General features: G+C 47.9%; 1 protein-coding gene across 2 annotated transcripts in view; it reads right to left on the bottom strand.

The window, feature by feature from the left end:
- Nucleotides 1–3,182: 3,182 nt before the first annotated feature.
- Nucleotides 3,183–27,405, bottom strand: part of LOC143975804 (N-acetyltransferase 8F1-like) — a 261,344-nt gene continuing 237,121 nt past the window's right edge. For both annotated transcript variants that reach the window (XM_077478348.1, XM_077478349.1), the window contains exon 2: nt 3,183–7,499. In XM_077478348.1, the coding sequence (XP_077334474.1) occupies nt 6,815–7,486 (672 nt within the window). In that variant the 5' untranslated portion in view covers nt 7,487–7,499 and the 3' untranslated portion in view covers nt 3,183–6,814. The remainder of the gene's footprint in view (nt 7,500–27,405) is intronic.

The raw sequence follows: 27,405 nt of genomic DNA, 5'->3' as shown, positions 1-27,405 counted from the left end.
GGGGGAAAGGGGGGGGTTGGCCAAAGGGACTGGTCAAATCAGATTATTGACCTCTATTTCCTCATTGAGGCCACTGGGTGTGAGGAGTCCAAAGTATATATCCAATATGTTTCCCGCATAGGCGCTTGAAGCGCTCAGCCAGCAGGGAACGTACTAGGAACGGACTCTACAACCCACACCCGGAGGCCTGCAGAGGACTTGCCACGATGTTTCAGAAAATGTCAGGGGCACACTGTGCTTGTCGTCTCCTCCCTCTACAAAACATTGATGTTCACCAAATCTCTTCCTGAGCGTCCGTATGGTCCTCCCAACGTAGTGTAGGCCACACGGACAAATAAGACAATAAACAACAAACTCTGTAGAGCAGTTGAAAAAGTTGGAAATCTGGTATGTCTTACCTTTTGGTCATAAATTCTTTTTGCCCGTGGTTCACGTGTTTACATGTCAAACACAGTGCCTTACGGCACTGGTACATGCCAACCAGAGGGATAAGGCACAGGGTTTGTGTGGAGGCTAAGGGCTGGGACTTGTACTTGCTAGGAGCTATAACATTTTTAATGTTCCTGGCTTTCCTATAAGAAAATTTGGGTTTGAGCAGAATGGCGGGTTGCAACTGAGGATCCTCCTAATAAGATGGACCAACGTTTACTCAATATTCATTCCATTCCTTTATGTTTGATGTGTAATTGAATGGCTCAAGCGCTGATTGGGGTCTTTGCACTGCACAGAATGATCGGACAAGTAGAAATTGTAAGCTTCATCCACAAGTTGGGGGTGGGAAGGCTTTCTCTATGAATTTTTGTTAAAGATGAGACCCTTGCTCTATATCGGTGATGGCGAACTTTGGCACCCCAGATGTTTTGGAACTACATTTCCCATGATGCTCCACTACACTGCAGAGTGGATGAGCATCATGGGAAATGTAGTTTCAAAACATCCGGGGTGCCAAGGTTCGCCATTACTGCTCTATATAGTCAGTTTCCCTGGTACAGTTCCTGCGGAGATGGCAAAACTCATTCTTGGGAAAATTATTAATCCACCAAGGATGGTGACAACTTTGATGGTGTAAAAAAAAAAAGAGTTATCGGCTGTGGGCTTGGTGTGGTTTTTGGAAGATATTTTGCCCTCGTGGTGGTACAGTGTCAAATCTAAGAATGATAATTGTTGGGAGTCGTGTTCTGAGGTGAAAGATGAACTATACGTGGTGTTGTTACAATGGTGTAAGAACTCAAGGAACAGGGACTCTGGGCCAGCCCAGATGACAATAATGTCATCAATATACCTCCCATAGAATATGATATGGGAGATGTATGGATTATTGAGCCAGATGTGATTGGCTTCCCAGAGGCCCATGGTGATTTTGGCATAGCTGGGGGCAAAATTAGCCCCCATTGACAATAATGTCATCAATATACCTCCCATAGAATATAATATGGGAGATGTATGGATTATTGAGCCAGATGTTATTGGCTTCCCAGAGGCCCATGGTGAGTTTGGCATAGCTGGGGGCAAAATTAGCCCCCATTGACAATAATGTCATCAACATACCTCCGATAGAATATGATATGGGAGATGTATGGATCATTGAGCCAGATGTTATTGGCTTCCCAGAGGCCTATGGTGAGTTTGGCATAGCTGGGGGCAAAATTAGCCCCCATTGACAATAATGTCATCAATATACCTCCCATAGAATATGATATGGGAGATGTATGGATTATTGAGCCAGATGTTATTGGCTTCCCAGAGGCCCATGGTGAGTTTGGCATAGCTGGGGGCAAAATTAGCCCCCATTGACAATAATGTCATCAATATACCTCCCATAGAATATGATATGGGAGATGTATGGATCATTGAGCCAGATGTGATTGGCTTCCCAGAGGCCCATGGTGAGTTTGGCATAGCTGGGGGCAAAATTAGCCACCATTGACAATAATGTCATCAATATACCTCCCATAGAATATGATATGGGAGATGTATGGATTATTGAGCCAGATGTGATTGGCTTTCCAGAGGCCCATGGTGATTTTGGCATAGCTGGGGGCAAAATTAGCCCCCATAGCTGTGCCCATCACCTGTAGTTAGAACTCTCTATCAAATTTGAAATAATTGAGTTGGGGATATGTGGAAAGGGAGCTAGCCGTGGCTTTGAGGCCTATGGGATGTGGTATGGAGGTGTGTAATGAATTTACCTTGAGGCATGCCCACATGCAAGTGGGTTCCCAAGTGTAATGGGCCAGTTGTTCAAGAAGATGGACCCCCATCTCTAATATAAGATGGGAGATTCTGCGCTAGGGGCTGTAGAAACTGATCATTGTTTCGGGAAATTGGACTGGTTATGCTGTCCATAGCAGCAACTATGGGGCTGCCGGGTGGGTTTGTGGTGCTTTTATGAATATTGGGTATGTGGTAAAAAAAAAAAAAGGTGTTGAGAAGAAATTCGTATTGAAAAAAGCATTCTTGTTTTCTGGTTGTTCCATCTTCCTGTGGAATAATTAAATAGTTCATTTGTGCTTTTCAAAAAGTAGTTATCAGTGAAAGCTCCCATATGTCCTCATACAATGAAAATGAAACAAGCCATCTGCTAGATCTTCATAGCTCTTGGGCACTTTAGTAGTGAGATCCCAATGCCATAAATACTGACTCTACCCATCTTCGATTTTTAGGTGTTCTTGGCATGTCCCATTGTCCCAGTAGATGTGCAAGGTCTCGCCACCATTGTCTTCAAAAATCGTAAAAAAAAAAAAAAAGTAATAATAAAAAAATGATTTTGTTCTTTTTGTACCGGACACCAATCAGTATCCCTGATTTTTATTTATTTTTGTTACATTTTTTTACATTTTCCCCAAAAATTATGACAAAAAAAAAACCTGCCATGCCTCTTGCTAAATACCTTGGACTGTCTACTTTCCAAAAAAGGGCCATTTGGAGAGTATCTGTACTATCCTGGCATTTTCGAGCCTCAAGAAATGAGAACCTCCATTAGTACAGTACAGTTTGTGGGCTCTATAACAGACTAAACAATATACACTGATTTGGGTTATTTTCACCAAAGAAATGCAGCAGAATACATTTTGCCTTAAATTTGTGAAGAACAATTATTTATTTGAGAATTTTATAACAGACAAAGAAAAACAATATTTTTCAAAATTGTCTTTTTTTTCATTTATATTGGCAAAAAAAAAAAAAAAAAAAAAGAGGTGATTAAATACCACCAAAAGAAAAATTCTATTTGTGTGAAGAAAATTATAAAAATATAATCTGGGTACAGTGCTATATGACTGAGTAATTGTCATTCAAAGTGTGACAGCGCTGAAAGCTGCAAAGAGACACATATTTATTTTCCCAACTGTGATTCTGAAGCCCAGGAGTTGGATTTAATTGAGCGTGTTTTGACCTGTATGCTTCATTTGGTGAAAGCTCACTGTGGTGAAGACACATTGAAGATTCTTAGCTGACAAGAAATGTATCATTGCGGGCACACTCACAGAGAATTGGGACTATTTCTGAGCACTCATTTATCACCGGTGTGTTATTGTGTTAGGTGGGCAGCACAGTTTTTACTTTTGCAATATTTTTTGTAGTTTGTTTTCTTATTGTCCTATATTTACTATTTCATATATTCATGCTTTGTGCACTTATTTCTTCCTCTTAGGGTTTTTTTCTCAGAGGATAGGAGCTGAAACCCCCCCCACTTCTGAGTCACTTCTGGTACCCACCTATGAGCTCCGTCCCTTGGTTCCACCCCTACCCACCTCCGAGCACCATCCCTTGGTTCCACCCCTACCCACCTCCGAGCACCATCCCTTGGTTACACCCCTACCCACCTACGAGCACTGTCCCTTGGATTCACCCCTTCCCACCTCCAAGCACTGTCCATTGGTTCCACCTCTACCCACCTCCGGGCACCATCCCTTGGTTACACCCCTGCCCACCTAGCAGCACTGTCCCTTGGTTTTACCCCTACCCACCTACGAGCACCATCCATTGGTTCCATCCCTACCCACCTATGAGCACCATCCCTTGGTTACACCCCTTCCCACCTACGAGCACCGCCCCTTGGTTTCAAACCCTACCAACCTACCAGCACCGTACATTGGTTCCACCCCTACCCACCTCCGAGCACCGTCCCTTGGTTACACCCCTACCCACTTACAAGCACCGTCCCTTGCTTACACCCCTACCCAGTTACGAGCACCGTCCCTTGCTTACACCCCTACCCACCTACGAGCACCGTCCCTTGCTTACACCCCTACCCACCTACGAGCACCGTCCCTTGGTTACACCCCTACCAACCTACTAGCACCGTCCCTTGGTTACACCCCTACCCCCCTATGAGCACCCTCCCTTGGTTACACCCCTACCCCCCTATGAGCACCGTCCCTTGGTTACAGCCCTACCCACCTACGAGCACCATCCCTTGGTTTCACCCCTACCCACCTCCAAGCACCGTCCATTGGTTCCACCTCTACCCACCTCCGGGCACCATCCTTTGGTTACACCCCTGCCCACCTACCAGCACCGTCCCTTGGTTTCACCCCTACCCACCTACAAGCACCATCCATTGGTTCCACCCCTACCCACCTATGAGCACCGTCCCTTGGTTACACCCCTACCCACCTCCGAGCACCATCCCTTGGTTACACCCCTACCCACCTCCGAGCACCATCCCTTGGTTACACCCCTACCCACCTACGAGCACTGTCCCTTGGATTCACCCCTTCCCACCTCCAAGCACTGTCCATTGGTTCCACCTCTACCCACCTCCGGGCACCATCCCTTGGTTACACCCCTGCCCACCTAGCAGCACCGTCCCTTGGTTTTACCCCTACCCACCTACGAGCACCATCCATTGGTTCCATCCCTACCCACCTATGAGCACCATCCCTTGGTTACACCTCTTCCCACCTACGAGCACCGCCCCTTGGTTTCAAACCCTACCAACCTACCAGCACCGTACATTGGTTCCACCCCCTACCCACCTCTGAGCACCGTCCCTTGGTTACACCCCTACCCACTTACAAGCACCGTCCCTTGCTTACACCCCTACCCACTTACGAGCACCGTCCCTTGCTTACACCCCTACCCACCTACGAGCACCGTCCCTTGCTTACACCCCTACCCACCTACGAGCACCGTCCCTTGGTTACACCCCTACCAACCTACTAGCACCGTCCCTTGGTTACACCCCTACCCCCCTATGAGCACCCTCCCTTGGTTACACCCCTACCCCCCTATGAGCACCGTCCCTTGGTTACAGCCCTACCCACCTACGAGCACCATCCCTTGGTTTCACCCCTACCCACCTCCAAGCACCGTCCATTGGTTCCACCTCTACCCACCTCCGGGCACCATCCTTTGGTTACACCCCTGCCCACCTACCAGCACCGTCCCTTGGTTTCACCCCTACCCACCTACAAGCACCATCCATTGGTTCCACCCCTACCCACCTATGAGCACCGTCCCTTGGTTACACCCCTACCCACCTACGAGCACCGCCCCTTGGTTTCAACCCTACCCACCTACCAGCACTGTACATTGGTTACACCCCCTACCCACCTCCGAGCACCGTTCCTTGGTTACACCCCTACCCACTTACAAGCACCATCCCTTGGTTTCACCCCTACCCACCTACGAGCACTGTCCCTTGGTAGCCACGAGTCTCTGCAGGGGTCCTCAAGGGGAAGGGAGGTTCTCTGGGGATCCTGATGTAAGTGGGAGGCTCTCTGGTGACCCTGATGCAAGGAGGAGTGTCTCTGGGGACCCTGATTTTAAGGGGGAGGCTCTCTGGGGACCCTAATGTAAGGGGGGCTCTCTGGGAACCCTGATGTAAGTGGGGGGCTCTCTGGGGACACTGATGAAAGGAGGAGGAGGCTCTCTGGGGACCCTGATGTAAGGGGACTCTGGGGATCCTGATGCAAGTAAGGGGCTCTCTGGGAATATATATATATACACACACACACACACACACGTATATTACTCTATATACATGTGTATGCCCGCCCCCAAGCTTATGACTTTCTTTACTATGCTGCTATGGGCTCTAGCCCCAGATTTTTTGTAGACCTAGCAATGCTCCTGGTCATCAGTGATGCCTAAACGCCTACGTAGATGGGCTTAAGAGGCTTCAGAGGTATCTACTGTATATTCAAGGATGGTCTATGTTCCCAAAATTAGAATAGAGTCTAACACTTATATGTTCATTACCCAATGTCACAGCATCAAACATTATGTCCCAAAGGAAGATCCCGATATATGAAAAAGGATATTGCCACATTACTATTAGTTGTATATACTTTACAGGGGCCGCCTTTCTTTTTCTTTTTTTTTACAAGGCTGACAGGAGTAGTGACAATGGCATCACTACTCCTGTCAGCCCAGCACTGGAAGCAGCAAGGGGAAGAGGAGAGAGCTGGGAGGCGGTGCAGGCTGTGTTCTCGCTCCCCCCCCTCCTCCTCTCTGCCAGTGCAATTCTCCTGTATTAACAAACAAGTAGAGTTGTTCACAGACACACAGGAGCTGCACTAGCAGGAAGGATGAGTGGGAGAGAGAGCACAGCCCGCACCACCGAGCGCAGTGTCCAGGAGAGAGCCATCAACACAAGCATGTGCTCAATTTTAAAACTGAGCCGCATAGTGATTTTGACAAGTGATCCTGGCGTAGGATCCTCTTAGCTTGCACATGATCAGTGATCAGTAGGAAGGTGCAGTTTGGCATCTTTGCACTGGCGGCTGGATGTCCCGCCACGGGTTATTCTTGAATTGTAGGAAACCAAGGTGATGAAATCACAGGCAGCAAGTCATAGCCAAGGAGTATTTCATTGCCGTTTTAAAACATCATACTGGAAAATAAGTTCGACAAAGTCTACAAATTTGGTGAAGTAGTAATTTGGATAAAAGTTGACTGTTATCTTAAAGCCCAGCCTCTTGTAGAGGTGCACAGCGTCCATCTGAGACAGCGAGGTCTCCAGGATGACGGCCTGATATCCAGACTTCTGAGCAAAGTCAATGACTGTCTTGCACAGAGTCTTGCCGATGCCTCTGCCCCGGTGTTTCTTGGCAACCGACAACCTCTTGAGCTCCACTTGGTTCTGCCCGCCAGGATGGGGAAATGGGGCAGCTGCCACCATGCCCACAATTTCTCCATCAGACTCTGCCACCCAGAAGCAGCAACCATCCCGCTGAAGATAATGTTTCCTGATATCCAACATGTCAGTAGCCAGGCATTCCCTGACATAGGAAAAGAAAATGTTTATGTTGATGAGCGATAAGACAAGAATGACAACGGCCACCGCTAGAGATGAGACTATAAAGGAGCCTGTGGTCACCAGGGCGAGGAGGAACACGGCAAGAACCAGGATCCAAACTCGTGGAAGGCTGAATGTGTGACGGAGGGCCACAGGGTAATGTTCTGTGGTTCCACGAGCAAAGATGTCCCTCACCGTGTGGTAATCCGAGTCCTTGTAGAGACGGATCTGGCATTCTGTCATGTTGTTGACCTCCCTGTGGATAAAGATAAAAACAAGTGAAATTTTAGTGTATTGGGAATATCTCTTTCATTCATTTTAGGTGGCCTTCAACAACGACAGGACCTGTCTACTTTAGAGACAAACGCCTTGTACACACGGTCGGACATTCCGACCACAAAATCCGTCAGATTTTTTTTTCCGACGACTTTTGTCCAAAACTGGTGTTGCATACACACGGTCAGACAAAGTTGTCGGAAAATCCAGTCGTTTCGGGAACGTGATGCCGTTCTTTCGTTACAACGGGACTTACGTTGAGGCTAGTAGCCAATAGCTTTGGTCTCATAATTCGCTCCAAGCATGCGTGGCACTTTGTCCGATCGGAATTCTCTACAAACGTTCAGAAAAAGTCCGGTCGGGATTTTTTTTTTGTCGGAAAATTTGAGATCCTGCTCTCAAATTTTTTTTTTCCCGTCGGAAATTTCCGACTGAAAAAGTCCGATAGAGCCCACAGCCAATCAGATTTTTCAACCATATATAATCCGATCGGACCTTTTCCGTCTGAATTTCCGACCGCGTGTACAGGGTGTATCTCCCCTCTGGGTTATCTATACACATTGCAGGGATTATAACAAATAGCTTTTTGACTGTCTGTGTCCATGTTCTGAGTGAATGTGAAAGGGAGTGACTTTATAATTATCAATCAGCTGCTACATCTGCAGAGCTACAGTGGTGTGAAAAAGTGTTTGCCCCCTTCCTCATTTCCTGTTCCTTTGCATGTTTGTCACACTTAAGTGTTTCGGAACATCAAACCAATTTAAACAATAGTCAAGGACAACACAAGTAAACACAAAATGCAATTTGTAAATGAGGGTGTTTATTATTAAAGGTGAAAAAAAATCCAAACCATCATGGCCCTGTGTGAAAAAGTGATTGCCCCCCTTGTTAAAACATACTATAACTGTGGTTGTCCACACCTGAGTTCAATTTCTCTAGCCACACCCAGGCCTGATTATTGCCACACCTGTTCACAATCAAGGCATCACTTAAATAGGAGCTGCTTGACACAGTAAGGTCCACCAGAAGATCCTTAAAAGCTACACATCATGCCGAGACCCAAAGAAATTCAGGAACAATTGAGAAAGAAAGTAATTGAGATCTATCAGTCTGGAAAGGGTTATAAAGCCATTTCCAAAGCTTTGGGAATCCAGCAAACCACAGTGAGAGCCATTATCCACAAATGGCGAAGACATGGAACAGTGGTGAACCTTCCCAGGAGTGGCCGGCCGCCCAAAATTACCCCAAGAGCGCAGCGACGACTCATCCAAGAGGTCACAAAAGACCCCACAACAACGTCCAAGGAACTGCAGGCCTCACTTGCCTCAGTTAAGGTCAGCGTTCATGCCTCCACCATCAGGAAAAGACTGGGCAAAAATGGCCTGCATGGCAGAGTTCCAAGGAGAAAACCACTGCTGAGCAAAAAGAACATCAAAGCTCGTCTCAATTTCTCCACAACACATCTTGATGATCCCCAAGACTTTTGGGACAACATTCTGTGGGCCGATGAGACAAAAGTGGAACTCTTTGGAAGGTGTGTGTCCAAGTATATCTGGCGTAGAAGGAACACTGCATTTCATAAAAAGAACATTATACCAACAGTAAAATATGGTGGTGGTAGTGTGATGGTCTGGGGCTGTTTTGCTGCTTCAGGACCTGGAAGACTTGCCGTGATAAAAGGAACTATGAATTCTGCTGTCTACCAAGAGATCCTGAAGGGGAATGTCCGACCATCTGTTCGTGTACTCAAGCTGAAACGAACTTGGGTTCTGCAGCAGGACAATGATCCTAAACACACCAGCAAGTCCACCACCGAATGGCTGAAGAAAAACAAAATGAAGACTTTGGAGTGGCCTAGCCAAAGTCCTGACCTGAATCCTATTGAGATGTTGTGGTATGACCTTAAAAAGGCCGTTCATGCTCGAAAACCCTCTAATGTAACTGAATTAGGACAATTCTGCAAAGATGAGTGGGCCAAAATTCCTCCAGGACGCTGTAAAAGCCTCATTGCACGTTATCGCAAACGCTTGGTTGCAGTTGTTGCTGCTAAGGGTGGCCCAACCAGTTATTAGGTTTAGGGGGCAATCACTTTTTCACACAGGGCCATGATGGTTTGGATTTTTTTTCACCTTTAATAATAAACGCCTTCATTTACAAATTGCATTTTGTGTTTACTTGTGTTGTCCTTGACTATTGTTTAAATTGGTTTGATGTTCCGAAACACTTAAGTGTGACAAACATGCAAAGGAACAGGAAATGAGGAAGGGGGCAAACACTTTTTCACACCACTGTATAATGAGGAAAGTGGTGGGGTCTACATCCATCTAGATGTGACTTCGCTTTGGAAGTATCTCACCAAAAATGACATTTGTGTTGCAGGGGATGCCCAAAATCTGACTTGTATCTTAGTGCAAACTTATGGGAAAATCGGTGAGCCAATCACACAAGTAGGAAATTGTATTTCTGGGGGGGGGGGGGGGGCGTTCTGTATACCATCTGTGTATAGAATGCCTCCAGGGTGCCATTTTGCCTTTTTACAGAAAATTACAGCAGCTGCAGATTGAAATGGAAAGGTATTTTTTAATAACATTCAACTACAAGCTGACTTGTGTCACAATTGCACACTCTACACATTTTTTTCTTTTTTTAACCTATGCAGATGGCAGCATAAATGTTGATACAGCCCTGGCCTATCCCAGGCTAGGAGACAGTGTGTAATATATACAGAGCTCAGGGTATTTTCCTGGAGGGCATTAGTCTACCCCAGAGGGCACGCTGCCCTCACAGGCACTGCTGCTATGTTTGCTGCCATGAGGTCTTAGGTGGGCGACCTGAGGGCCTGGATGCTGAGACCCAGGGCCGTCTTTAAGGCAGGAAAAAAAGGGGCAGCTGCCCTGGGCCCTGTCATTGCTGTGGGGCCCAAAGCAGCTTGCCAACTATCCCAGTGTAAATTCCCTTGTCCCTTGAAATTTTTGTCCTGTACTGTGTCCTGATATCTCAGTGTGAAGGGATGGTACTAATGCTGCCCAGCTCTGCCCTATTGTTGTCTACAGATGACTCACCTGCAGAGCCTGTGTTTACATGTAAATAACCGGCATTCATATGTAAATGTAGGCAGCATTACTAAGTAAATAGATGCAGCTGGCAGCATTGATATGTAAATAAAGGTGGCATTCATATGTGTATCATGATCCCCTGCAGTGAGGAGATGATGTGCTGTAACCTCTAGAAACCAAACAGTAATCTCTAGCAACCAATTAACAAGCAGAAATCATTTGCTGTAACCTCTAGCAACTAATCAGTGAGCCGTAATGTGTGCTGTAACCTCTAGCAACCAATCGCAATTGCTGCCTGATCTGATATGGTAAACTGATTTTAAGTCTAGCTGCTATTTATTGTATGTCTCAGAGCAGGTGGAGATCAAAATTGCATGGGGGGCCCCCCAAGAAAATTTTTGCCCATGGTCTAATCAATATTAAAGACGGCCCTGCTGAGACCCTGGAGCTAAAGAAAGCTGACAAAGGGGGGCTTTCCGCAGAAAACCTTGTCTGGTATCTCCGGAGTAAGGTATCACTTGTAAGTTGGAAGGAGGCAACCAGCTGTTCCTTGGGCCTTGAGTAAATGCACACACTTTGAGAGATCTTGGGGACCTAGTGGGCTTGGCTCTAAGGTGGTGTGGTTAGCATATAAGATGAACGAGGGAGGGAGAGAGGGAGGGACAGCAAGCCCAGATCCTACACAACAATAGGAATATGTGTATTCTATAAAGTTTAACAATCAGCAGGTGTACTCCAAACACCTGGTGTTAGCACTTCAATCATCCCGGCACCATGGTTGTTATGGTGTCAGGTTGACTGAAGTGCAATATTTCTATTATTACATTGTAATATAAAATGAAATCATTCAACTCGCCATAATGCAGAATCAATGGGAGCCCTGAGCGTGTCACTAGCCACGTTGCCTGCCACCAGATACCATCAGGAGTCCCCAGTGGAGTCCGTCCTTACATCAGATGCCCCCCCAGCGGAGTCTGTCCTTACATCAGGTGCTCCAGCGGAGTCCCTCCTTACATCAGGTGCCCCAGCGGACTCCCTCCTTACATCCGGTGCCCCCAACAGAGCCCCCCCTTACATCAGGTGCCCCCAGCGGAATCCCCCCTTACATCAGGTGCCCCCAGCGGAATCCCCCCTTACATCAGGTGTCCCCAGCGGAGTCCCCCTTACATCGGGTGCCCCCCAGCGGAGTCCCCCTTACATCAGGTGCCCCCAGCACAGTCCCTCCTTACATCAGGTGCCTCCAGCGGAGTCCCTCCTTACATCAGGTGCCTCCAGCGGAGTCCCTCCTTACATCAGGTGCCTCCAGCGGAGTCCCTCCTTACATCAGGTGCCTCCAGCAGAGTCCCTCCTTACATCAGGTGCCTCCAGCGGAGTCCTTCCTTACATCCGGTGCCTACAGCGGAGTCCCTCCTTACATCCGGTGCCTCCAGCGGAGTCCCTCCTTACATCAGTTGCCTCCAGCAGAGTCCCTCCTTACATCAGGTGCCTCCAGCGGAGTCCCTCCTTACATCAGGTGCCTCCAGCGGAGTCCCTCCTTACATCAGGTGCCTCCAGCGGAGTCCCTCCTTACATCAGGTGCCTCCAGCGGAGTCCCTCCTTACATCAGGTGCCTCCAGCGGAGTCCCTCCTTACATCAGGTGCCTCCAGCGGAGTCCCTCCTTACATCAGGTGCCTCCAGCAGAGTCCCTCCTTACATCAGGTGCCTCCAGCAGAGTCCCTCCTTACATCAGGTGCCTCCAGCAGAGTCCCTCCTTACATCAGGTGCCTCCAGCAGAGTCCCTCCTTACATCAGGTGCCTCCAGCAGAGTCCCTCCTTACATCAGGTGCCTCCAGCAGAGTCCCTCCTTACATCAGGTGCCTCCAGCAGAGTCCCTCCTTACATCAGGTGCCTCCAGCAGAGTCCCTCCTTACATCAGGTGCCTCCAGCAGAGTCCCTCCTTACATCAGGTGCCTCCAGCAGAGTCCCTCCTTACATCAGGTGCCTCCGTCAACAGAGTCCCTCCTTACATTTCTGTCCCCGTCAGAGGAGCCCCTCCTTACATCAGATGCCCCCAGTGGAGTCCCTCCTTACATCTGTGTTCCCAGCGGAGTTGACTTACTCTAGTATGCCATGAGAGAGAGAGAGAGAGAGATCTTCAGATTTTACCAAAAGGTCTGTCTGCAGCAATCTATATATATTTTTTTTGTTGTACACTTTGTAATGTAAAATCAAATATAGCATTATTATCAAAAAATAAAAAATTTGAAAAGTGGCTGATATATAAAAGACATGTTTCAAATTGCTACAAAGCTAGAAAAAAAAGCAGACTATTGAAATTTTAAAATGACAAGCACTGCAGTTTTAGAAAGTGAGAGTAACATGGCAGCAGACGGAACCCATGGATATTTGCTCTTTCATTCCACCTGTGCAAACTGGCTATAAAACCTTTACACGGCTCAGCTAGATTAGTTGGAATCACTTATTATTAATTCATAGCAGTGCCAAGCCCTAACCGGATGACATTTTGTTTTCTAAGGTTGCACTGTAAACAATTCCCAAGTTTTTTTGTTTTTTTTTTACTAAATTTGAATTTTTACTTTGTATTTCTTCTTGCAATTTAGCACTACTGATGTCCACCAGCCTTTTTAAGCCTCTTTTTTTTGCCTACATTCACTTGCTCTAACAAAGATAGAGAGAAAATCCTGGACAGCCGCACTCCAAAAGAAAAAAAAAAAATGTGCCTTTTATTGAAAAAAATCGGAATCACAAAATACAGGCCACAGCAGAGCGATACAAAAGAGTTGACTGTGGTGGCCCGTCCATTCCTTCCTGGTTTTCTCTGTGTGTTCAGTGGAGAGGGGGAGGAGCCTCCCCTCTCCACTGAACACAAGGGGATTAGTCCTCACGGTGGCCATCTTTTTTGTAGCCCGCCGGAAGTGACTTTGTTCTCACACTGAGAACGTAGCACCCCGGCCCGGACGGGGTGCTGGTCGGCGTGACCTATTGCGCCGCAAAGCATCTCCAAACCACTGCCAATGACACGCCGCGTCTGAAATCTCGTGATTGCATCAACGTGGCGCTTCCCATAGTGCTCTGTGTCTGGCGCCAGAACACAGTGCACTTAGTTAAACAACTTTTATTTATTTATTTGTGACTACAGCACGGGGGGGGGGGGGGGTGGGGCAGCGTCTGGACACCCCCCTATGGACAGGCCCCCACTACTACTACTACTACCTTAAAGCTAAATGTAGCACTGACCCCCGAAGGAGAGGCTGATTTAATTGGGCTTACCGTTACCTTCTTGACCTCGTGTATGTCTAGGGGTTTCCAGAGGTAGATGGCTCAAGAACTGTCGTTACTGATGCCAGATCCACTTAAGGAATTTTTATTTGCAAAAAAGGATAAACGAACACAGTCTCTCAAATTAGGGTTAGAGGGTTTAGGTAGGAAAGTCCAGGTACTCTTAGTACTAAGTCAAATAGGAAAAAGTCTCTCACCAGTAGGAAATCCAGAGAATAGCCATTCACAGCTGGATCCTCACCATTATCGGATAGTCCTTCTCTCACCAGGCCTAGCAGCCAACAGGGTGCTCCAATTGTAGAACACTTGAATAGAACTGAAAGATGTAGACAACTCGGAGAACACTCGTACGGTACCAGTGTCTTGCAGCCGGTCCGGCGATACCACACAAGACCAGATTTACTAGGGGTCTTTCAACTTAGCCCCCAAGCTCCTTCTGAGAAGCCAACCTTTGCGTGGCCTTCTCCCAAAGAGTCCTCCCCTGGATGCTTCCACAGTTGCCGGGCCTCTCCACAAACCGAGACGGCCCCCGGACCACCTCTGAATCCTTCTTTCAGTTTCTTTGCCTCGGGCCAGCCAGCCCCGAGACTTGGAGTCTGGTGGATCCGCACCCCAGGCCATGAGAGTCCTAGGGGCTGGTCAGGAGGACCAGGACCAAACAGTCAGAAAGCACTTCTGGACTGGAACCCTGAAGCACGTGATGTCAGCACCTTAAGTACCCTCTCCCAGAATGCACAGCAAGAGTGACCCTCCCACTGGGCTGGTTCCAAGAGAGAATAAACTCTTAATGCACCTAACTAGACTGCGTTCTAAACCCTGCCAGGGATGACAGCACCGCCTATGGTCAGGCAGAACACCATGCAGTCCAGCCAGACTGCTACTGAGGTCAAAATTTTGAGTAATTGAACCCAAAACCAAACTGCGGTTCCAGGAAAAGTTAAATGACAAAACACATGCGCTACATAAAGTCTACTGTTTGCTAGAATAGCTTGTTCTGAAGAATACCCAAGTCCTGAAGTTGTACATGATTATTGTTTTTGGAATATCCCACCTACTTCCTTCAACCCTACCCAAGGTCTCCAAAAATAAAAACAAGAACGCCACCCCTAGCCACTTAAGGACCGCCGCATGGCAATGTACGTCGGCAGAATGGCACCGACAGGCACAAGCACGTACATGTACGTGCTCGCCTTCCAGCGGGTGGGGGGTCCGATCGGACCCCCTCCCGATGGATGCGGTGGTCTGTTTCGCTTCAGGAGCGATCCGGGATGAGGGGATGGCCGTTGGTTTCTGGCCATCCCCTCTCGATCGCTCCTGGCGAATGAGAAGCTTCCCCCGCTGTGTATTGTAAACACAGGCAGGGAGGAAGTGATGTCATTCTCCTCGGGGCGGTCTTTTTGACCCGGACTACGAGGAGAACAGAGAAAGTAAGTGCACCAACACTACACTGACATGTAGGTACACACAGGCACACAAATCCGCCCCCCCCCCCCCCCCCCCCAGTCACAGTGTCACTGATTGCAGTGATCATTTATTTAGTGTCAGTTGTGACAGTAAAAACTGTCAGGGCAGGTAGTGTTAGGTCCAGGGTAGCCCCCTACCCCCCCAATAAAGGTTTAACCCCCTGATTGCCCCTAGAGTTAACCCTTTCACCCCCTTTTGCCAGTGTCACTAAGCGATCGTTTTTCTGATCGCTGCATTAGTGTCGCTGGTGCCGCTAGTTTTTTTTAGGTTCACCGCCAGGTTTTTATAGCGTTAGGTACCCCCATATACTACCCAATAATGGTTTTAACCCCCTGATTGCCCCAAGTAACTCTTTCACCAGCGATCGCCGTATAAGTGCCACTGGTGACGCTGGTTAGCCAGTTAGTTATTTAGGTTCCCCGTCAGGTTTTTATAGCGTTAGATACCCCCATATACTACCTAATAAAGATTTGAACCCCCTGATTGCCATTAGTTAACCCTTTCACCAGTGATCACTGTATAAGTGTTACGGGTGACTCTGGTTAGTTTGCTTTTTATAGCATCGGGGCACCCACCATTTATTACCCAATAAAGGTTTAACCCCCTGATCACCCGGCGGGTGATATCAATTAGGTTTTAGGGTCAGGGTCTGCGTCGCCCCAGGCAGCGCTAGGTTAGTGCCAGTACCGCTAACATCCACGTGTAAAGCATAAACCTCCCGTAGTGGTATAGAATCTGAACAGATCAATATCTGATCTGATCAGATCTATACTAGCATCCCCAGCAGTTTAGGGTTCCAAAAAAACGCATTATTAGCGGGATCAGCCCAGATACCTGCTGGCACCTGCGTTTTGCCCCTCCGCCCAGCCCACCCAAGTGCAGTATCGATCGATCACTGTCACTTACAAAATACTAAACACATAACTGCAGCGATCGCAGAGTCAGGCCTGATCCCTGCCATCGCTAACAGGTTTTTTTGTTAGCATTTTATATTTAAATCCGGAAGGCAGTGCTTGGTTTTCGGGGTCCCGTACGTGGCTAGGCTCCCAAAAAGTCCCCCACATGTGGTATCCCCGTACTCGGGAGAAGCAGCAGAATTTATTTTGGGGTGTAATTTGACTTATGCCCATAGCATGTGTGAGCAATATATCATTTAGTGACAACTTTGTGCAAAAAAAAAAAAAGTTTGTAATATTCCCGCAACTTGTGGCAAAATATAAAATATTTCATGGACTCAACATGCCTCTCAGTAAATAGCTTGGGGTGTCTACTTTCCAAAATGGGGTCAATTTGGGGGGTTTTGTGCTATTTTGGCATTTTATGGCCTTCGAAACTGATAGGTAGTGAGGAGTGAAATCAAAAATTTGCACCCTTAGAAATCCTGAAGGCAGTGATTGGTTTTCGGGGTCCCGTACGCGGCTAGACTCCCAAAAAGTCCCACACATGTGGTATCCCCATACTCAGGAGAAGCAGCAGAATATATTTTGGGGTGCAATTCCATATATAACCATGGCATGTGTGAGCAATATATCATTTAGTGACAACTTTTTGTAAACTTTTTTTTTGTGTCATTATTCAATCACTTGGGACAAAAAAAATAAAAATCAATGGGCTCAACATGCCCCTCAGCAATTTCATTGGGGTGTCTACTTTCCAAAATGGGGTCATTTGGGGGGGGGGGGGTTTGTACTGCCCTGCTATTTTAGCACCTCAAGAAATGAGATAGGCAGTCATAAATTAAAAGCTGTGTAAATTCCAGAAAATGTCAATAAGCGTATATTTATTGGTTTGCGCAAAAGTTATAGTGTCTACAAACTAGAGTACATTTTTTTTACTAAAGACATGTGGCTGAATAAATTTTGCCCTAAATGTATGACTAAAATTGAGTTTATTCGATTTTTCTTATAACAAAAAGTAGAAAATATTATTTTTTCTCGAAATTTTCGGTCTTTTTCCATTTATATCGCAAAAAAAAAAAAATGGCAGAGGCAATCAAATCCCATCAAAAGAAAGCTCTATTTGTGGGAAGAAAAGGACACAAATTTCGTTTGGGTACAACATTGCATGACCGCGCAATTAGTAGTTAAACCAGTGCAGTGCGAAATTGTAAAAAGACCTCTGGTCCTTAGGCTGACAATTGGTCCGGGGCTGAAGTGGCTAGACTGGTTATTGTAACATGTGAATGAGCTTGTGGGGAAGACCTAGACAGTATTCCAGCGCGGCTCCTACGGGAGTAGCGCTACATTTGTATATAGCCTAGATTGTAAACTGGGCACTGCCCCATTGTATAAAAAAAAAAAAAATTCACACTACCGTCCCGGTCATGTGATCACTGTGATCGGAAGCCCGTTCCCAGCTCTCAATTGAAAGCAACTAAGTATTTTTTCTCCTGCACTGATGAGGAGGCACAAATATGCTGCACTTATGGGCACTGATATGTAGCACGGATAGGCAGCACCGATGGGTTGCACTGGTGGGCACAGATAGGCGGCACTTAAGGAGCGGCATTGATGGGTGGCATTGATGGGCACCAGTGATGGGCATTGATGGGCAGCACTGAATGTCATCACTGATGGCCACTGATTTCTGGCACTTGTGAGCACTGGTTGGCACTGATTGCTTGCAATGGTGACCACATATTTTTGGCACTGGTGGCACTTAATTGTAATCAGAGCACTGATGAGGTGGCACTGATGAGGAGGCACAAACATGCCGCACTTATGGGCACTGACAGGTGGCACTGATATGTAGCACAGATAGGCAGCCCTGATGGGTCACACTGGTGGGCACTGGGCACAGATGGGAAGCACTGGTGGGCACAGATAGGCAGCACTTAAGGAGTGGCACTGATGGGCACCAGTGATGGGCAGCACTAACTAGCATCACTGATGGCCACTGATTGCTGGCACTTGTGGGCACAAATTGATGACAATTGTGGGCACTGGTTGGCACTGATTGCTTGCAATGGTGGGCACACATTCTTGGCACTGGTGGCACTTAATTTTAATTGGGGCACTGATGAGGTGGCACTGATGAGGAGGCACAAATATGCTGCATTTATGGGCACTGATAGGTGGCACTGATATGTAGCACAGATAGGCAGCCCTGATGGGCACTGGGCACAGATGGGCGGCACTGGTGGGCACATAGGTGGCACTGGGCATTGATGGGCACCACTGACTGGCATCACTGATGGCCACTGATTGCTGCCATTTGTGGGCACAGATTGATGACAATTGTGAGCAGTGGTTGGCACTGATTGCTTGCAATAGTGGGCACACGTGGCACTTAATTGTAATCAGGGCACTGATGATCAGTGCCCTGATTACATCTGTAGATGTCCCCTGCGTGGAGATGCTGCTGATTGGCTCTCCTCTCCTCACACTCTGTCAGTGAGAGGCGAGGAGCACCAATTACTGTCATCTCCACGGCTTTTTACACAGATCAGGGTCATGCCATGTCCTAGCAACACAGTGCGGTCATATGACGTCCACCCAGAACGAGAGCCACGCCGCCCGGGGTGGCGGGCGGCAAGTAGTTAAAGACTGCCCCTCCCACATATATACTGCGGCAGGGCGGCTGTATTGTGCAAAACAACGTACCTGCACGTCATTTCGTTCAATAGATACTGTGGGCGAGTGCCTGCTGCAGGGAGGATGAGCCAGTCCGCGGGTTCCGGCGGACCCGGTGTCTGCTGTCTACCCGCAATCGCTCCACAGAGAGGCGTAACCGGGGTCTGCCTATGTAAACAAGGCAGATCCCCATTTTGACAGGGAAGTACACAGAGATCTTCTATTCCTTGTGAGCAGGAACACGGATCTCTGTGTTCTCCCTGTCAGTCCACCCCCCCCCCCCCCCCACACAGATCGAAAACACTTCCAGGGAACACTCTTAAACCTTTGATCGCCCCAGATGTTAACCCCTTCGCTGCCAGTGTCATTTATACAATGACAGTGCATTTTTTTATTAATTTTTTGCAGTGATGACTGTATTGGTGTCACCAAAAAGTGTCACTTAGTGTCAGATCTGTCCGCCACAATGTCGCAGCCCTGCTAAAAAGCGCTGATCAGTAGTGATGGACGAACGTTTCGCCCGGCGGTCGTTTCGCGGCGAATTTCCGACATTCGCGGTCCGCACGTTCGAACGCCTTTTTCCGTCGTTCGCCGCGGCGGACTTACGTGTTTAATGTATACAAGAACTTTAACCTTTGGTGACACGTTTATCATGTGATACAGGACAGCCAATTGAGACATGACAGCACATGGACACTTGGACATTCCCCCTAACCTATAAATACACCCGATCCGGTGGCCATTTTACATTCTTTCTTCTGTTACGATAGGGACAGGTTCCTGTGTGGAGTAGGGAGAGATAAACCACTAGCTATTTGGTACACAAAAGTTCTTTTCAGGACTGGTATAGGTGTTAGGTGTTGATAGGTTTGCTGTGCTGCTGATTCTTGCAGCAGCCTGAGTGTCTTTTGTTAGTTTAGAGAAAGGGAAAGGACGGTGTATGCTACAGGGACAGCCAGATTAGTCTTTCATCATCATCATCATCATCATCATCATTAGCTGTTACTATCAAGGTCCACAAAAGAGCTGTTCCAGTAACCACTAATCGTTCTCTTTTTTTGCCAATTTGTATAGGGACAGGAAGGAAGCAGTGTTGTCAGGCAGTGAGGGTAATTTTAAAGACTTGCTGTTATTATTAGTTCCACAAAGGTTCTTTTCAGGACTGGTATCAGTGGTACAGTAATAGGCTTGTACATGTATAATATTCTTTCTTCCAAATATAGAAAGGATATTATACTTGACTGCTGCCCTTCTGCTGCAGTCTGCTAAACATTCACAACTCACTTGTTCCACAAAAGTTCTTATAAGGACTGGTAACTTGGTATAGGGTGCTACGGTACATAGGCTTGAGTGCGGTACAGTCTGCTGTTCTGTAAGGACCGCTATCGGTCCACAATAGATAGGGTTGACGTGCACCACTGCTGACCGCTGCCCTATACTGCAGCAGTCCTTCAGCGGTATAGGGACTGACGTACAGTCTGCTAATCACTAACACACAACCTGCTTGTTCCACAAAAGTTCTTATAAGGACTGGTAACTTGGTATAGGGTGCTACGGTACATAGGCTTGAGTGCGGTACAGTCTGCTGTTCTGTAAGGACCGCTATCGGTCCACAATAGATAGGGTTGACGTGCACCACTGCTGACCGCTGCCCTATACTGCAGCAGTCCTTCAGCGGTATAGGGACTGACGTACAGTCTGCTAAACACTAATACACAACCTGCTTGGTCCACAAAAGTTCTTATAAGGACTGGTAACTTGGTATAGGGTGCTACGGTACATAGGCTTGAGTGCGGTACAGTCTGCTGTTCTGTAAGGACCGCTATCGGTCCACAATAGATAGGGTTGACGTGCACCACTGCTGACCGCTGCCCTATACTGCAGCAGTCCTTCAGCGGTATAGGGACTGACGTACAGTCTGCTAAACACTAATACACAACCTGCTTGGTCCACAAAAGTTCTTATAAGGACTGGTAACTTGGTATAGGGTGCTACGGTACATAGGCTTGAGTGCGGTACAGTCTGCTGTTCTGTAAGGACCGCTATCGGTCCACAATAGATAGGGTTGACATGCACCACTGCTGACCGCTGCCCTATACTGCAGCAGTCCTTCAGCGGTATAGGGACTGACGTACAGTCTGCTAAACACTAATACACAACCTGCTTGGTCCACAAAAGTTCTTATAAGGACTGGTAACTTGGTATAGGGTGCTACGGTACATAGGCTTGAGTGCGGTACAGTCTGCTGTTCTGTAAGGACCGCTATAGGTCCACAATAGATAGGGTTGACGTGCACCACTGCTGACCGCTGCCCTATACTGCAGCAGTCCTTCAGCGGTATAGGGACTGACGTACAGTCTGCTCACTTCCTTGACCCAAAAAAGCACACCGTACTATATGCCCCTACCCTCCTCTTTGAAGAGGTTGAGCGGTGTCATATTTCTACTGGGGCTGCTTATGATATCCCTGTGCTGTGCTGACTTCCTCCTGGGGGTTCTTATTATGAAGGGATCACACTATCCCTGTGCTGTGCTGACTTCCTCCTGGGGGTTCTTATTATGAGGGGATCACACCATCCCTGTGCTGTGCTGACTTCCTCCTAGGGCTGCTTACGGTGCTGCTGTCAGTGCTGTATGTCACGGTGCTGCTGTCAGCGCTGTATGTCACGGTGCTGCTGTCAGCGCTGTATGTCACGGTGCTGCTGTCAGCGCTGTATGTCACGGTGCTGCTGTCAGCGCTGTATGTCACGGTGCTGCTGTCAGCGCTGTATGTCACGGTGCTGCTGTCAGCGCTGTATGTCACGGTGCTGCTGTCAGCGCTGTATGTCACGGTGCTGCTGTCAGTGCTCTGTATTACGGTGCTGCTGTCAGATGCCTCTATCACGGTGCATGTGTCATTCCGGTATGTCACGCTGCTGGTGATCATCTCCTGCACCCTCTTCTTTGCCTACCCTGGTCCCTGACCTTCCCTCTCCTCCATTGCCTTCATTAGCTCCATAGTCCTGAATTGTTAGAACAATTTCCCAAATAAAATAAAAATGCTTGTAGTTATCGATCCCAAATTCACCTCATACATGTATTATGTCATTGTCCAGATGGTGGGACTACGTTTTACCCCCTAATAATTACCACGTGGCCGCAAATTCGACATGAAGGTTTGCAAAGTTCGCCTCCCATTGAAGTCAATGGGGCCCGCGGCGAACGTTCGGTTTCGCGAACGTTTGGGTCCGTTCGCATTTCGCTTTCGCGAAACGTCCCGTCGGAAGTTCGTCCATCACTACTGATCAGCACCATTACCAGTAAAAACAATAAAACAAATGAAAAGTCCCTAAAGCTTTCCGTTTGTATAACGTTTGCGCAAACCAATCAATATGCACTTATTGGAATTTTCTTTTACCAAAAATATGTAGAAGAATTTAAATTGGCCTAAATTGATGAAGAAATTCGATTTTTTTTTTTTTTTTTTTTTTTTTTTATGTTTTATAGCAGAAAGTAAAACAAAATTGTTTTTTATTTTTATTTATTTTTTTCAAAATTGTCAGTCTTTTTTTGTTGTTTATAGCGAGAAAAAAAAAACAAAAAAAAACGCAGGGGTAATCAAATACCACCAAAATAAAGCTCTATGTGTAGGGAAAAAAAAAAAAAAAAGAACATACATTTTATTTAGGTAAAGCATCGCATGACCGTGCAATTGTCAGTTAGAGCAGTGCGGTGCGTTTTTAGCAAAAAAAATGGCCTGGTCATTAAGGGGGTAAAACCGTCCCAAAAATGTGCAAAAAAAAATGGCCTGGTCATTAACCACTTCCCACCCGGCCAATGCATATATACGGCCGGGTGGGAGCCGTCTACTCCTGATAGGACGTTCAGGAACGTCCTTCAGAAGTAGCGGGATCGCGCGCGCGCCCACGCAGCGGCGCGATCCCGATGTGCTCGTGTCACCCGGACACGGCACATCTCAGATCGGCAGGAGGGCTCTGTGATTGGCCCTCCTGATCACATGACGGCCGTGTCCAATCACGGCCGTCATGTGATGTAAACAAACAGCCGGTTGCTAGGCAATCGGCTCTCCTCTCCTCACACGGAAGTCACCGCTGAGGAGAGGAGAGCAGAACGCTGCAGCCGGCTGGTGATCAGTGAGTATGAGCTGCTTTTTACAGCTTTTTACTCACTGATCATCAGTGTAGTGTAAACACACAACACACCACACAGTACAAACACAGTCCCCACATATGTCCCCAAAACACACATGTCCCCAAAACATACATGTCCCCAAATAATAAAAACACATGTCCCTAATAATAAAAACATGTCCCCCACTAGTGATGGACGAACTTCCGACGGGACGTTTCGCGAACGCGAAACGCGAACGGACACAAACGTTCGCGAAAACGACCGTTCGCCGCGGGCTCCATTGACTTCAATGGGAGGCGAATTTCGCAAACCTTTAGGTCGAATTTGCGGCCACGGGGTAATTATTAGGGGGTAGCACGTAGTCCCACCACCTGGACAATAGCATAATACATGTATGAGGTGAATTTGGGATCGATAACTACAAGCATTTTTTTTTTATTTGGGAAATTGTTCTGACAATTCAGGACTATGGAGCTAATGAAGGCAATGGAGGAGAGGGAAGGTCAGGGACCAGGGTAGGCAAACAAGAGGGTGCAGGAGATACAGAGCACTGACAGCAGCACCGTAATACAGAGCACTGACATCAGCACCGTGACATACAGCGCTGACAGCAGCTCCGTGACATACAGCGCTGACAGCAGCTCCGTGACATACAGCGCTGACAGCAGCTCCGTGACATACAGCGCTGACAGCAGCTCCGTGACATACAGCGCTGACAGCAGCTCCGTGACATACAGCGCTGACAGCAGCACCGTGACATACAGCGCTGACAGCAGCTCCGTGACATACAGCGCTGACAGCAGCTCCGTGACATACAGCGCTGACAGCAGCTCCGTGACATACAGCACTGACAGCAGCTCCGTGACATACAGCGCTGACAGCAGCACCGTAAGCAGCCCCAGGAGGAAGTCAGCACAGCACAGGGATGGTGTGATCCCCTCATAATAAGAACCCCCAGGAGGAAGTCAGCACAGCACAGGGATGGTGGGAGCCCCTCATAATAAGAACACCCAGGAGGAAGTCAGCACAGCACAGGGATGGTGGGAACCCCTCATAATAAGCAGCCCCAGTAGAAATATGACACCGCTCAACCTCTTCAAAGAGGAGGGTAGGGGCATATAGTACGGTGTGCTTTTTTGGGTCAGGGAAGTGAGCCAAATGAATTAAGAAGGTCTGTGTGCTTGATTCCAAAAATTGTTTATAGACATATACATGGTCTACTGATCACATGTGTTGAATTCCTCCGAGATCCATGCCTCATTCATTTTTAGAAATGTGAGGTAGTTAACACTGTCGTGAGCTAGGCGAGTACGCTTATCGGTCACAATCCCCCCTGCTGCGCTGAACGTCCTTTCGGACAGGACACTGGATGAGGGGCAAGCCAACAGTTCGATTGCAAATTGGGCAAGCTCTGGCCAGAGGTCAAGCCTGCCCACCCAGTAGTCTAGGGGTTCATCACTCCTCAGAGCGTCCACATCGGCCGTTAACCCAATGTAGTCGGACACCTGACGGTCTAGGCGTTCCCTGATGCTGGATCCGGATGACACCTGTCGATGGGTCGGCTGAAAGAATGACCTCATATCCGAAGTCACCAACACATCTTCAAACCGGCCTCTTCTTGCAGGCGCTGTTGGATTGGTACCCGCAAATCCTTCTCTGGGAGTGGGAATTGCTCCTCTGCCAGCGCACGCAAAAGCAGAATGCAGCATTTCTCGAAGCAAGGCCTGGAAGTGCTGCATTCTGACAGCCCTCTGCGACGGCGGTAACATTTCCGCCATTTTGTGTTTGTACCGGGGATCTAAGTACGTTGCCACCCAGTACTGGTCCTTGACCCTCATGCTTTTTATACGGGGGTCCCTATTAAAACACTGGAGCATGAAGGCCCCCATTTGCACTCAAGCGGAAGGTATGTGGTGGTGGTGGTGTTGTTGGTGGTAGTGTCTTTGGGGGTGCACATAGCAGAGAGTGAAGAAGAGGGTGCAGATCGAGAGGATGAGGAGGGTGCAGAAGAATAAGGCTGAGTGAGCCACTCAACCAAGTCTGGTGCGTCCTTTAAAGTAATTGAACGCACCTTCTGCAACTTCCCACTTTGGCTCAAGGCTGTTGCTCCTGCCCTACCCCTACCACCCCTGCGGAAGGGCCTGCCTCTTCCTCTGCCTGTCATTTTTTAAATCACCCTGTGACAAAACTCTTAGTCCCTATACCGCTGAAGGACTGCTGCAGTATAGGGCAGCGGTCAGCAGTAGTGCACGTCAACCCTATGTATTGTGGACCGATAGCGGTCCTTACAGAACAGCAGACTGTACTGCACTCAGGCCTATGTACCGTAGCACCCTATACCAAGTTACCAGTCCTTATAAAAACTTTTGTGGACCAAGCAGGTTGTGTGTTAGTGTTTAGCAGACTGTGCGTCAGTCCCTATACCGCTGAAGGACTGCTGCAGTATAGGGCAGCGGTCAGCAGTAGTGCACGGCAACCCTATGTATTGTGGACCGATAGCGGTCCTTACAGAACAGCAGACTGTAACGCACTCAGGCCTATGTACCGTAGCACCCTATACCAAGTTACCAGTCCTTATAAGAACTTTTGTGGACCAAGCAGGTTGTGTGTTAGTGATTAGCAGACTGTACGTCAGTCCCTATACCAATGAAGGACTGCTGCAGTATAGGGCAGCGGTCAGCAGTAGTGCACGGCAACCCTATGTATTGTGGACCGATAGCGGTCCTTACAGAACAGCAGACTGTACTGCACTCAGGCCTATGTACCGTAGCACCCTATACCAAGTTACCAGTCCTTATAAGAACTTTTGTGGACCAAGCAGGTTGTGTATTAGTGTTTAGCAGACTGTGCGTCAGTCCCTATACCGCTGAAGGACTGCTGCAGTATAGGGCAGCGGTCAGCAGTAGTGCACGGCAACCCTATGTATTGTGGACCGATAGCGGTCCTTACAGAACAGCAGACTGTAACGCACTCAGGCCTATGTACCGTAGCACCCTATACCAAGTTACCAGTCCTTATAAGAACTTTTGTGGACCAAGCAGGTTGTGTGTTAGTGATTAGCAGACTGTACGTCAGTCCCTATACCAATGAAGGACTGCTGCAGTATAGGGCAGCGGTCAGCAGTAGTGCACGGCAACCCTATGTATTGTGGACCGATAGCGGTCCTTACAGAACAGCAGACTGTACTGCACTCAGGCCTATGTACCGTAGCACCCTATACCAAGTTACCAGTCCTTATAAGAACTTTTGTGGACCAAGCAGGTTGTGTATTAGTGTTTAGCAGACTGTGCGTCAGTCCCTATACCGCTGAAGGACTGCTGCAGTATAGGGCAGCGGTCAGCAGTAGTGCACGGCAACCCTATGTATTGTGGACCGATAGCAGTCCTTACAGAACAGCAGACTGTACTGCACTCAGGCCTATGTACCGTAGCACCCTATACCAAGTTACCAGTCCTTATAAGAACTTTTGTGGACCAAGCAGGTTGTGTGTTAGTGTTTAGCAGACTGTGCGTCAGTCCCTATACCGCTGAAGGACTGCTGCAGTATAGGGCAGCGGTCAGCAGTAGTGCACGGCAACCCTATGTATTGTGGACCGATAGCGGTCCTTACAGAACAGCAGACTGTAACGCACTCAGGCCTATGTACCGTAGCACCCTATACCAAGTTACCAGTCCTTATAAGAACTTTTGTGGACCAAGCAGGTTGTGTGTTAGTGATTAGCAGACTGTACGTCAGTCCCTATACCAATGAAGGACTGCTGCAGTATAGGGCAGCGGTCAGCAGTAGTGCACGGCAACCCTATGTATTGTGGACCGATAGCGGTCCTTACAGAACAGCAGACTGTACTGCACTCAGGCCTATGTACCGTAGCACCCTATACCAAGTTACCAGTCCTTATAAGAACTTTTGTGGACCAAGCAGGTTGTGTATTAGTGTTTAGCAGACTGTGCGTCAGTCCCTATACCGCTGAAGGACTGCTGCAGTATAGGGCAGCGGTCAGCAGTAGTGCACGGCAACCCTATGTATTGTGGACCGATAGCGGTCCTTACAGAACAGCAGACTGTAACGCACTCAGGCCTATGTACCGTAGCACCCTATACCAAGTTACCAGTCCTTATAAGAACTTTTGTGGACCAAGCAGGTTGTGTGTTAGTGATTAGCAGACTGTACGTCAGTCCCTATACCAATGAAGGACTGCTGCAGTATAGGGCAGCGGTCAGCAGTAGTGCACGGCAACCCTATGTATTGTGGACCGATAGCGGTCCTTACAGAACAGCAGACTGTACTGCACTCAGGCCTATGTACCGTAGCACCCTATACCAAGTTACCAGTCCTTATAAGAACTTTTGTGGACCAAGCAGGTTGTGTATTAGTGTTTAGCAGA

This window comes from Lithobates pipiens, unplaced genomic scaffold, assembly GCF_037356315.1.
Source record: "Lithobates pipiens isolate NorthernLeopardFrog02 unplaced genomic scaffold, aLitPip1_a1.2 Scaffold_13, whole genome shotgun sequence".
Classification (NCBI taxonomy): domain Eukaryota; kingdom Metazoa; phylum Chordata; class Amphibia; order Anura; family Ranidae; genus Lithobates; species Lithobates pipiens.
Note: the sequence above shows the minus strand (reverse complement) of the source record. Positions and strands in the feature narration are given on the sequence as shown.